General features: G+C 34.4%; 2 protein-coding genes across 2 annotated transcripts; both read right to left on the reverse strand.

Annotated features, from left to right (window-relative positions):
* Positions 1–261: 261 nt before the first annotated feature.
* On the reverse strand, positions 262–3221 carry LOC140985307 (uncharacterized). Its single transcript, XM_073453123.1, has 4 exons — positions 3067–3221; positions 2840–2925; positions 1279–1471; positions 262–641 (listed from the first exon to the last, which is right to left on the reverse strand). The coding sequence occupies exons 2-4, from the start codon at positions 2897–2899 to the stop codon at positions 511–513; spliced, it is 384 nt and encodes a 127-aa protein (XP_073309224.1). The 5' UTR covers positions 2900–2925; positions 3067–3221; the 3' UTR covers positions 262–510.
* A 4680-nt stretch (positions 3222–7901) lies between these two features.
* On the reverse strand, positions 7902–12770 carry LOC140984419 (vacuolar protein-sorting-associated protein 11 homolog). Its single transcript, XM_073451822.1, has 5 exons — positions 12347–12770; positions 11749–11922; positions 11337–11663; positions 9448–11226; positions 7902–8537 (listed from the first exon to the last, which is right to left on the reverse strand). The coding sequence occupies exons 1-5, from the start codon at positions 12557–12559 to the stop codon at positions 8148–8150; spliced, it is 2883 nt and encodes a 960-aa protein (XP_073307923.1). The 5' UTR covers positions 12560–12770; the 3' UTR covers positions 7902–8147.

The raw sequence follows: 12770 nt of genomic DNA on the forward strand, positions 1-12770 counted from the left end.
TCCTACTTATCCTTGCTTCCATTGTATTTTACAAGGAAGTAAAATAAAAATTTCTTTTTTTATTTTAATATTTTATTATCCTTGAAATTCTTGTAAAATCATCTTCAAAATTAAGTTTTTTTCAACTTTTGTTCAAATATACAAATATTATAAAATTAATTCAAATAAGCACAAGATAAGGGATAATGACTACAGATAAACACAAACATTGACTGTGTTTGAAAATAAAAGTGGCTACACATAACATATAAAATAGAAGTGATGCAAGCTTAAGTATACACAACAACAAATGTTTATCATCTCACAGTATGCGTACATTAACATTGCCACTATTTTTAAAACTCCTTCCAACCAAAGAACTACACCATCCATCGAAGCGGAAACAATAACTTTGACAAAATTTAAGACAAAAGGGAAATGTGTACTAATATCCTACTATCAAGTTTCCCAAAAGTGATTGAAAATCACAAGTACATACACAGACACATGATACACACAAGCAAACTTATATTAAGTTTCCAGCTTCAACGAAACCACCCGCGATTGCATGTTGCGTTTTGCGGCCTTGGCGAATACTACGGAAAGACAAGACGGGGCCCACCAAGGCTGACGTACCTTTTGCTCCCCTTTCAAGCAAGCCACTGGTTAATGACAAGAGTAACAATCAGTAAAGGACGCCTAAATCAATCACAATAGTCCTATGAGTGGTGGCAAAGCCAAAAGAATGGTAGAGTGAAATCGAACTTGAACAAGGAAGAAAAATCCCATCGATCTTGCAGAAATTTACAGAGATCGAATTGAATGTGTAACTGTCGCCATTCTTCCTATTTATAGTGTAAACAAAGAGAAGAAGTAAAAGTGAAACAAGAAAAGAAAATTGCAACTTATCAAAACTGTGTTCTACTTTTAATATTTAATTCTCAAAATCCAATTCGTTTGTTATAATTTTTTTTGTCTCCAGAGATTTATGCCAGGATTCTCCTTGTATAAGTATATGGGTTCAGAGAATGGAAAGATGAGATTAGAAAAATTATTCTGTTCAGGTCTCTTTCTAGTTTTTTGAAAATCTGCATTTTTTAGGAAAATTTAAGAGAAATGGAGCAAAGGGCGACCGCACCTGGCAGTCTCCCTCTAGCTCTAGATTGAGTTGTACATTCACACCCATGAAAATATAAACTTCTAATATGGTAGAGTTTCGATCAATAATCAAGAAACAAATATGAGACTAGAGATAAATTATAATACTGGAAGCAAGAAGTGGAGGGAGACGAAGAAAACCTTTAATTCGCCTTAGCTCCTTGCACAATGTTATGAAATCTCCCCATTTCATGTGGCACTTTCGTATGAAACGGAGTATTTGTTCGGTAGTGAACATCGACATCCCTTCCAAGTACTCTCCGTTGACCCCATGTTCTTTGAAAATTTGGCGATAGCTACCAAGATTTATCGTTTCCAACCACAAGCCGACATCCTAAACCAAATGAGAGACAAAATATGGAAATCGATCAAATACTTTCTTAACCTATGCTCTTTTGACTCCTCTTAGAAGATTAGTCTTTTTTAACTCCTTTCCAGCAGGTAACTTGCAAAAAGTTTTGTGGGAAAAAAACAACTAGATACTACGTGTTGAGGTTCCATTTCTTATGTATTCCAAGAGTTTCTTTAGGCTGCAACAGATCAGGATATCTCTTAAATATCTAATGTCATTTAAGTAGCAAAAATTGTGAGAAAATACAGATGCAGTAATTTTTTATAAAAACATCTTTAACAAAATTTATCTCCAAGTTATAAACAAGACCACTTTCGAACATCAAATGACTAAACCATAATAACCCATTAAAATCATTGGCATTCTAGAGAATAAAATAAAGAAAACTCGAGATTACTTAATCACTACCATTTAAGGTATTTGTGTTCATAATATTCTGTAGAGCACCATAGAGATACAACCAAAGGAAAAATATTCCATTAAGCTGATGATCAGTTCAAAATTATAGCCATTCGCTTGAACGTGAATTTGTTCCACACATCCAACATAATTAATTGAAACTACAGTTGTTTGCTTAGACCAAGTAACATGAAAAAATAAAATTATATATTCATGTGTTCAGTGCCTCACTTGACTTAAATATTCATGTCCTGACAAGAATGAGAAGAATAAGCATCGAAAGATCACTTAAAACTACTTCGTCATTCAAGCTCTTCCGGTGAAACTTGATCCTTTAAAAGCATTACCATTCTACAGAATTTGAAATTCCCATTCTTCGTTTAAAAGTGAAAAACAAACCCGTGGATTGTGTGGAACTTGATTCAGAAAGAATTTAAAACCATGATTTCAATTGACATCATCTACAAATACATTTAAAATTCTAAAACAAATCATCAATTTGATAGGCACCCTAAAAGTTCTCAATCAAAACTCACCATGTGAAAACCATGAATTATCTTAACAAATAAATAAAAAGAAACAACTCAAGAATCACAAAGCGCTATTAAAACATTAATTTAATAACAAAATTTAGCTGATCCATTCCATAAATCCATGCTTCAAGACAGATTCTCATCCAGCCAGAAGAAACAAAAGTCAATTGTATGGAGAAACAAATAAAATAAGAAATGCAGTCAAAGGGACTAAACGCATTAACCTGGTCCCAAAAAAAAAAGGAAAACTTTGAGAATTTCTTAATTCCCTTTCTTCCATACTCTCCCAAATCACGCAGTGCAACTGAACTAGCACAACGTACTAACCTTAAACACAAGTTACTACAAATTCTCTGCAACACAAGATCCACAAAAATAAATAGGAATAAACCCAAAGAGAGAACAGAAAAGAAAATACATCAACAGTCCAGATAAAGAAATCGAGAGGCTCCGGTGGCTTGTGTCTCTGTTTGATCATCGCGCAAATATCAAATGCTGAGGTCCCTTTTCAAGAAAGAATCCAAATATAAAACATCAATGGAAAGCGGCGGTCATTTCAGACATAAAAAATTATATAATAAATAAGAAACAAAATTTATTAATACTGATTCCTATGTTATCTTAAAGGTTCATGAAATTTTTTACCTCAACCTCGGATGATTTTTATTCCTGTGTATCAGTGACTCGGTGAGTGTAAGGAAAGAGAGTGGGAGACTCCGAAAACACGGGTGAAATTCCTTTTATAGAATTTCAAACAAATGATGTTTTAATGCTTTCAACCTCGAATGAACCCTAATAGTTTTATAAAAAGAATTATTATGATACTGTTGGGATTTGGAATGCTAACAACATATTATAACAAAATTTGTTATTATAATTTGAATATATTTACGCAAGTGTGTAGTTACTTATTCAACTTGAAAGTGAAAGGTTGCTGAAAAAAATTCCAGCACACCATAGTTTTTGACGAGCAGGAGTGATTCGATAATATCTCGTACCTCAGTGAATCAAATGACAAGCCATCAAAATAGTTAAACAGTCAACTCAAAATTTTACAATTCATATTCACTAGTCAAGGTCTGTAACAAAGTCTAAGAGGATTAAAAATTGCAATTGAATGTACTGAATAGAAAGGAATCTCTGGTGCAGCTAAGTTTTTCGAACATATTTCTCTTTTACGAGATCTAAATTCGATGGAAAGATAAGAAAAATGGCTACTGCTTTCATGTTCATCAATTTCCCCAAATATCAGTGGATCAATGGTTAAAAGCAAGAAACACGACTACTGAAATCAATAGTGTTGAAATAATTACTGCTGAAAAACAGTAGACCCCGAAATGCAACATAGCTCAAACCAGTAGAGATGCTATTGAAAAATAGTAGCCGTTGTAACCAGTAGCTGCTGCATCCAGTAGAGCCCAAAATAAGCAGAAAATGAGGAAAATGTGGCCAGAAGCGCGAATATGAAAATTTCAATGTTAGAAACTTTATTAACTGTCAAATTCTTATATTTAACGTTTATATGATTCTTGGAGACCATAAATACAAAAACTTGAAGATCAAATACAAGCTTTGGAAAGGGATTCAAAACACTGACAGCATACATGAAGAATTAGCTAGAATGAGAGCAAATCCAAGTATGGTGATATATTTGAGTCATACATACATGGTAAATGATTAAATCCTCACCCAAAATCACTCACACATATACATAAGAGTTGAACTTCAAAGTTTAGATGAGTGCGTTTTCATACAAAGACATTAAAAATTGTGTTTGTAGTCTTAGCATAAAAGAAATTGAACATTTGTGTTGATTGTGATAATGCAGCTTACATACGAGTGTGCTAGGAGTTTCAATTGGGTAAGAGGTTGGTCCTAAGTTGAAGTGTGTTTGTACAAGAGTTGTATAAATCAATGTCTTCTAGTAATAATTTCTTTGGTGGAAGAAGGGGTGACGTAGGAGTTGTTATTCACTGAACATCTATAAACAAATTTGTGCATTTTTATTTTATTGTATTTACTTAATGCTATTGTTTTTAATATGCATTATTGAAGCATTTTATGTGTTCTTCAAATATCAAAATATTGCATACCAAGTGTTTGCTAAAATGTTTCAACCAAAAATTTTACACATTCAAATTGTATATCTTTTAAAGATTTTTCAAAATGTTTAATTGGTTTTACGAGAAATTATTTTGAGTGTTTTCCACTTGATTTGAAAACTAAACTCGATTTAATTTCTTGATGTTCAATATTTCAAGAACCGAGCTATTCTAGCTCAATGTTTGTCCACAATCGATCATATCAATTGATATCAGTGCTGGTTGTTCTTAAAAGAAGATTTGAAACTGATTTTTATATCAAAAATTTGAAATTTTTGATATTTCTATAACATATATATGCATAGTTGAATTTGCGACCAGCTTGCAACGACCGTGGGGAAAAATGACATAACTTTTTGCTTGAGTTTCTAAATGACAATCCACTTTTTACATTGCAAACTAGACTCATAGAGTATCGTAGTGATATAAAATTTGCAGTATGATTATACACAAGATAAAGCAGCTTATTGATTAAAATCAAACCATATTTGATGTCACAAAAAATAGTTTATGAAGAAATTTGGTTAACCATCCATCTACTTTTATCAATTTTAAACTTTCAAATTTTAAACAGTGTTGGGGAGATAAAAACTTTGTGTTCAAATTATTTTTAAAAATCTATCTTTTTTATTCACACAAAAGGAAGATAAATATGTTAGATATTTCATTATTTATCAAAGTTTTGTGACCAAAAAGGATGGATATTGTTTGGTTTTGAATGCTAACAATCTTGATTTTATTCAATTTGTAAGTGAGAGGTTGTTGAAAAAAAATTTCCGCACACCTTAATTTCTAGCGAGCTGAAGTTTTTCGATATTATCTCATAGTTTAGTGATTCAAATGACCAACCACAAAATGGATAAACAATCAAATCAAAATGCTACAAATCATATTCAGAAGTCGAGGTCTGAATCAGAGTCTAAGAGGACCAAATTTGCATTGAATTTACTTGTTCTGTACTCAATTCCAGTAGAGCCGAATCTCTGGCGCAACTGAGTGTTTCGAGCATATCTCTTTTGATCAAGATCTAAATTGAGTTATTCATGGTTCTATGGAAAGATAAGAAAAAGATTTACAACTCTCGTGTTTATTACATTGCCCAAATATCAACGAATCAAGAGTTATATGCAAAACACATTACTACTGAAATCAATGTTGTTGAAATCATGAGTGCTGAAAAACAGAAGACCCTGAAATGTAGCAGAGCCCAAACCAGTAGAGATTCTACTGAAAACTAGTAGCTGTTTAGCTACTGTAATCAGTAGACAGCCAGTAGGTGCTGCATCCAGTAGAGCCCAAAATCAGCGGAAGATGAGGAAAGTGGCCATAAGCGTGAATATGACTGTTTCAATGTCTGAAACAGTACATAAATTTTACTAAATGTCATATTCTTGTATCTAACGTTTATATCATTCTTGGATGTCATAAACACAATAAATTGAATATTAAATACAAGATTTCAAAGGGGATTTAAATAAAGCATTGGCAACATAAACAAAGAAATTAGCTAGAATGAGAGCAAACTCAAGTGTGATAATATATTTAAGATATACATACATGGTAAATGATTAAATCCTCACACATATACATTAGAGTTGAACTTCAATATTTAGGTGAGTGAGTCTTCACACAAAGATATTAAAAATTGTGTTTGTAGTATGCGAATTGTGAGATTGCCGCTGACAATCGAGTGTGCCATGAGTTTCAATTAGGCAAGAGATAAGTCCTAAGTTAAAGTAAGTTTGTACAAAAGTTGTATAAATCAATGTCTTCTAGTGATATCTTCCTAATTAGAAAAGGAGTGACGTAAAAGTTGTTATTCTCCGAACATCAATAAACAAATTTGTGCATCTTTATTTTATTACATTTTCTTATTGCTACTGTTTTTAATATTCATTGTTCAAGCATTTTTTGTGTTCTTCAAACACAAAAATATTGCATACAAAATGTTTGATAAAATACTTCAACTAAATTTTTTTACACATTCACTTGCATATCTTTTAAATGTTTTTCAAAATATTTAATCGGTTTTTATGGTAGATTATTTTGAGTGTCTTCCACTTGGTTTGAAAATCAAACCCGATTTAATTTCTCGATGTTCAATATATCAAGAACAGAGCTATCGTAGCTCAATGCTTGTCCCCTAGTCGATTCTATTATAGTCGTTCTCAAATACCTTTATATAATAAAACATATAGTATACTAAAAATTAATATGACCAAGTACAAAAACTCTCATGAAATCGTTTTAGCTTTTACCTGTCAATTTTGCGAGACGATCTCACCGACGACTCGACCCATGACAAAGTGTTATTTTTTTAGTAAACAATAGTTGACTTGGTACATCCGTACAAATACTTGATATTAGAACCTAAAGTTCCTCAAGCCTGAAGAAACAGCCAGGGTATTGTTAGTGAGCTTGTTAGAGGGGAAAAACCAAATCATTGATAGCATTTCAGAATAGTTAGATTCAAAATGTTCTTCAATGCTTACGACTGGGCAGGAAAATTATAGCTTCACTTGGAAATTTTTATAAATATAATGTCAAAAGTATTTTTTTTTTCATTTCAAATATAGATCAGAATTATCCGTCTCACGAATATAGATCATTGAAGTCGACCATCTTACATAAGATCTACTCATAACCAAGATCCTGATTTGTTTCAGTAATTTATTATTAATCACTGAGTTTAAACATATTTGTATTTTATATATAAAGTGAATATATTAATGAATACAAAAACTCTTATAAGATCATTTCACAATTCAATTTTATAAGATTAACCTCCTACTCGACCCTATTCTTGAAAAACATCACTTTTTATTCCAAAAATATTAATTTTCACTTTAGATAAGTATGTACCAGTTCAACACATCTCATACATATAATATATGCGAGACAGTCACAAGTCAATTCAAATAATTTTTTTTTACAAATCAAGTCCGATAAAAGATTAATCTCAATAAATTAACCCGTGAAACGATCTCTTAAGAATTTTTATGTATTTTTAATTTAGAGGCAGACTTTTGCAATCGAATCCTTTTATTTCAAGGAAACTGAAGGCCGAGTCCAACCGGATCAGAGAATTTATTGCATCTGTCCATCTAACATGTGTTATTAAAGTTACACCTGTGTGGCTTCATGAGTTGGCCTACCAATGAACATTAAACTATATTCTCTAGTTTTTGTTTTTGTACTCGTCAACTCACTTCACGTCAATCTTTATTCTACACTTTTTTTTATCGTTAACAACTGATTATGTTTTTTTTTTTTAATGTAAATCTGGTTCTACAAGTGTTGTACCAGTCTTAAATTCTACTTGTTCAATCGAACTGACAACTAAATAGACCAAATATAAACATTTGGAAATACAACACATGGGATTCATGGTGCTTACTCATGTCATCATCAACAAGCCCTTCAACACAAAATCGAAAAATCAATCCATAACCAATTACAATATTATTTAAGCAAATTACAACATCAAAGCAATTCTACCAAAAATAAATAAACAAAAATTATTGATCAACATCACACAATAAAGCTCCTTAAAAAAAAAAAAAAGGAAAAGGAGAATAACATCAAACACTAAAGCACGAGAAATGTAATAATTTTAGGCCATTTTCAGAAGTTACCATTTGAATAACTTTTCGTCGTATGAAAAGCATCGGAAGTTTCAGTGCTAGTTTTGCTGATGATCCCTTTCCCGAAATATTCTGCAATCACCGAAAAACCATCCTTTGAAGTTCTGACTTGCTGAAAGAAACGATCTTGGTTTTTCGAGTTCTGCTCCAAGCTCCTCTTCATGTCTAAAACAGCTCGGTATTCAGGAGCGCACTCGGGGCATTCTATTTCATTGTCGCCTAAGCAACGCTGGTGGAATGAGTGCATGCACATGAAATGGACTGCAGGAAGGTCTAGGGTGAAAGTGCAGGCTGTGCACTTGCTAAGCTGGAAGATTCTTGCATTTGTTCTGAGATCATGGACTTCTTTTCTCATCGCCGATGTTTCCTCCTGCAGATTCGATCAAGATTGAGCACATATCTTCTTCCAAGTTCTAATGTATAACAAATTTACACTTCCTCACAAGAAAAATAACATAAATAACAGCTGCGGAGTGCATGGGAGCACAGACAAGTGAACAGAGAACAATTATATCAGTTACCATAATCTGATTTAAAGGTTAACAAAATATAGATCATCCTGGTTTTGAAGTTCAAGGACTAAAGTGGTTCCATTTGTTACTGAAAAGTACGAGACAATGTTACCTGTTTGAGAGTGTCAAGATTGAGGGCCTATCATTGTACCAAAAATTGTGGCTAGTGGTACCATTACAGACTTACACTTCAAATCTTTTAAACTGTAAAGCAACTCAAATGCTATAGTTGGACGGTTGTTGCCACATACATAGCCATATAAAACAGCAGAATCAATTGATCTACCCGACGAAAAAAAGATGTTCAAAATATGCTAAATAAGGGATTTGATTAGTATTCTAGAAATTATTCAACCCAAACAAGAACCAACACTGGAAAATGAACTGAAAAAGAAAATCTTCCTTGGCCCAGAGTGAACGATTTCTACCATAGCAAAATAGTCATTTATAATGCTTTGGCTACATTTAGGTTAAGAAAGGAAACGCAAGTTAATGTGGTAAAAATAAGCTCTAGTCCTTTATCGGGTACCTCTCATCTTGAATTAGTCTACACCTCATGGAACTCTACTTAAAATTGATGACATCTAGGATTCAAAATCTATGGGAGATCTAATCCATATAACTTCAGAAAAACCAAGGACTCACAATATATATCCTTCAATCGTGCATTTATTCTTTATTAATGAATTTCACTCGTTACGAATATCTAATCTTTATTATATCACTGAATTTCTTTCTGGTAAAAAAAGACAATATCAGGTAGACAACCTGATACTTTTCAATAGCTGTTCGATTCTCATCAATCAGCTTCGACTCCTGTTCCAGCTTTCGAGCTACATAATCTTTAATTACAGAAAGAGTGAGGCATGGATTTCTAGACAAGGTTTGGATAACTATAATTGGAGGCAAGATGTCATCCCTTTCGATATATGTCAAGACTTCTTTAACTTCTTTGGAGCAATCTTCACCAAGTTCACCAAAATACTTCAATAGATCTGCCCAAAGAGATGGGCTACCACCCTTATCCAAATTTCCTAGTCTCTTGCAGCATGCAATTAAACCCTCGTGATCATGCGCTTGCATATAGCAGGAAATCACTTCTTTATATAATTTCAGCTTCTCGTAAATATATAAGAGCCCTTCTTTAAAAGAGTTCATTTCACAGAGAATAATTGCAAGATCAACATCATACAGCGGTTGCTCCTGTTCAGATGGCCATGCACTTTTAAGCAAGAGTAGCCCCTTTTGATGCCTCTCGTGGAGATCTTTATCCTCGTCTACATTGTTCTGAATCAAATTTATCCTTCCATTTGATGCAACGTTTGAAATTGCAGGTGCATGTGACACTCTACCCGTTCTATGATCACTGTTCTCACTTATGGCAGTTTGTGAAAGAGATGGAAATTCCAAGACTCGAGTTAAGTATAACTCCAACAGGGTATTATGGATTTCCACTTGAGCAGGTGAATCCTTCACTTTGTCGGTATATTTTTCAAGAAATTCCATAAGAGACTGTGGGTGATGCACAAAAATGTTGAGAAAATCAACAGGAGATGGCAGCATGGATAAAAAGGTACCATTTGAGAAACCCCTCTTGGTCAGTTCCCCCTCTTCGGTGCAAAGTCTCATCAGTATTTCATTTGTTTCCCTTGGCTTGTGCTCTATCAGAATTTTTCCATACTCTTTAACAGTGACCCCAGCTTGACTTGGTTCAAGGCTATTTATATATTGCAGAGCTTCATCATACCTACCTAGGTCCTCAAGTAAAATTTTAAGATACCATTCGTGTCTTTCAGCCTTCTTGGCTACATACATTGCATGCTCATGGTAATTGGCTGCACGACAGACCCGTATAGCAGTTTCCACATCAAATTTATGTTCCCCTGCACCATCCTCACTTTTAATGAATATATTCAACTTCTCGACATCTTTCAGTTTTGTGTAACAGTTTAGCAAGAGAGTAGTATGATCTTTGGAAGCAAGGCCTTTTTCATGCAACTTTTCCAAGTAACTAGTCAGGTTGTAGATCCTCTGAGCATCCAAAAACTTCTGTATGACAAACGAAGGTTCGAGATGGCCAATAGTAAGGATATACTGAGCCATCGCTTCATCATACTCTTGTTTTCCATATAAATGATCACCATATTTCCTCAGAACTTCAGCAGTTGCCACAGCATCAGCTTGCTGGCTCTGGACAAGATTAATAGCTACAGTGTAAAGATTTTTCTTGAAAAGCATATCCAGCTTGCTCTCCATATCCTTTTCGACAATAAAAAGAGCTGATTTGTCTGCCATTATGAGTTCTATACTACCCCATTCACACAGCATGTGAGAAACGTCTTGAACTACTATGCTGTGAGCTATTAAGTGGTTCTTCAGATCATAGATGTTGAAAGTATTCTTACCAGTTCTATGATCTGTAATAACACATAAAAGGTAACCACGAAACCAACCAAGAAGCTTTTTTTCCCCCTCAAAAGCCCAACAAGGGCCTCGACCATCAACTTCATAAAAATAGACAGCTTCATGCCTGCCGATGATTAATTCCTGATTCCAACAAAACATAACAATTTTTATTCTACTACAACCGTAAGCATTCTTCGATGAAACATGGCTTAAAAAAAGATGCACTAGACAATGAGATTAATTTTACCTACCGAGCGATCACTTAATGCTACACCGATTGTTGAAGATCCAATGTGATCAAGAGTTTGCCTGTTGGGTGGTTGATTTTGCAAATTAAACAAACTCACTGAACTTGGAGTGACAGCAAATAGCTGAAAGGCCTGACCATCCACTCGGAATCCCAATCCCGTAATAGAAAATTGTTTTTTGTCAAAATGACCGCTATCAACCTCAAGCTTGGAGCGTTTAATGCGTTCACGGGCAAAGTCACCCTGGATGCAATAAATACAACCGTTGTCCAATCCAAGGGCAATGAATATGATAGGTGGAGTTTCCTCAAAAACCAAAAAGGATGTGATCTGTAAAATAGCAAATAATGGCATTTAAGTTGTTAATCCCTCAAAGAACTCATGACTAGCAATGAGCATTTTGATATAACTGCACCTGTGCTGCAGGAAATTGGTTGGTAAATATCCGCAGAATTTGGACACAATCTGGACTCGGTGAACTGGGCCCCTCTTCTACCCTTTTATCGAGGTCAAATACTTTTAGGCATGTAACTGATTGTTGTGGTGGTATTTGTTCCTCCTCTCCAACTGTCACTAAGATGTTCCTTTGCTGATTCACGCAAAGTGAGAAAATTTAGATTCCCAGTGAAATCGATGAAATGGATTAAAACTCAAGAAGCATAAACAAAGAAAGGACATGTGATAAGCTTAAGGATTCAAGCTTTGGTCTTCTGTATCAATCCGCAAGATAAAGAGAAAGACCACACTCTTACTTGCATTCCATACACATCCGAAACATTAACTAAAAAGGCCAAAAATACGAACTTGGACCAAGTAGACCGAATTTTGCATATGAAGTTTCCTGATAACGCGTTCCTCATTGTTCTCGCTAGCTCAGAGTCAACTCGAAAATCCAAGATGACTAACTTCCCATCAGTTTTGAGACCAAAAAACTCAGCAACGATAAATTGGCCGCAATCAGATGAATAAATGAATATCAATAAATATATATATTTAAAAAAAAACCCCAATACCTTGAGTTGCTGGAGGAAGAGAACAGAGGATGAGTGAGCTTGAAAGGAGTATTGAAGCTGGAGGCCACGATCGAGCAGCGAAACGGTGCCGTTCTCGGAACCCAATACAATTTTACCTCTGCCGCTGGAGCAGCACTGAATTCCTCCCTCAACTTCGTCCGGAATCCGGCTTTTCTTCTCCTCGAAGAATTCGAATTTCCTCCACTGATACATTATCCTCCTCAATTTTACCGTGTCAAATCAATCAATAAGCATACAAATATCGATATACACGTGCTGTAAGGATCTATGGATATGATTTAAATGGCAGCGGCAGCGGCAGCGGCAGCGGCAGCGGCAATAGCAGACGGATGTTGGTCGCGTCGGTGAGAAGAGAAGGTCTACAAAGCATCCGGTTTAAAAAATTAAGAAATTGAATCATTGT

This window comes from Primulina huaijiensis, chromosome 9 (genome assembly GCF_012295235.1).
Source record: "Primulina huaijiensis isolate GDHJ02 chromosome 9, ASM1229523v2, whole genome shotgun sequence".
Classification (NCBI taxonomy): domain Eukaryota; kingdom Viridiplantae; phylum Streptophyta; class Magnoliopsida; order Lamiales; family Gesneriaceae; genus Primulina; species Primulina huaijiensis.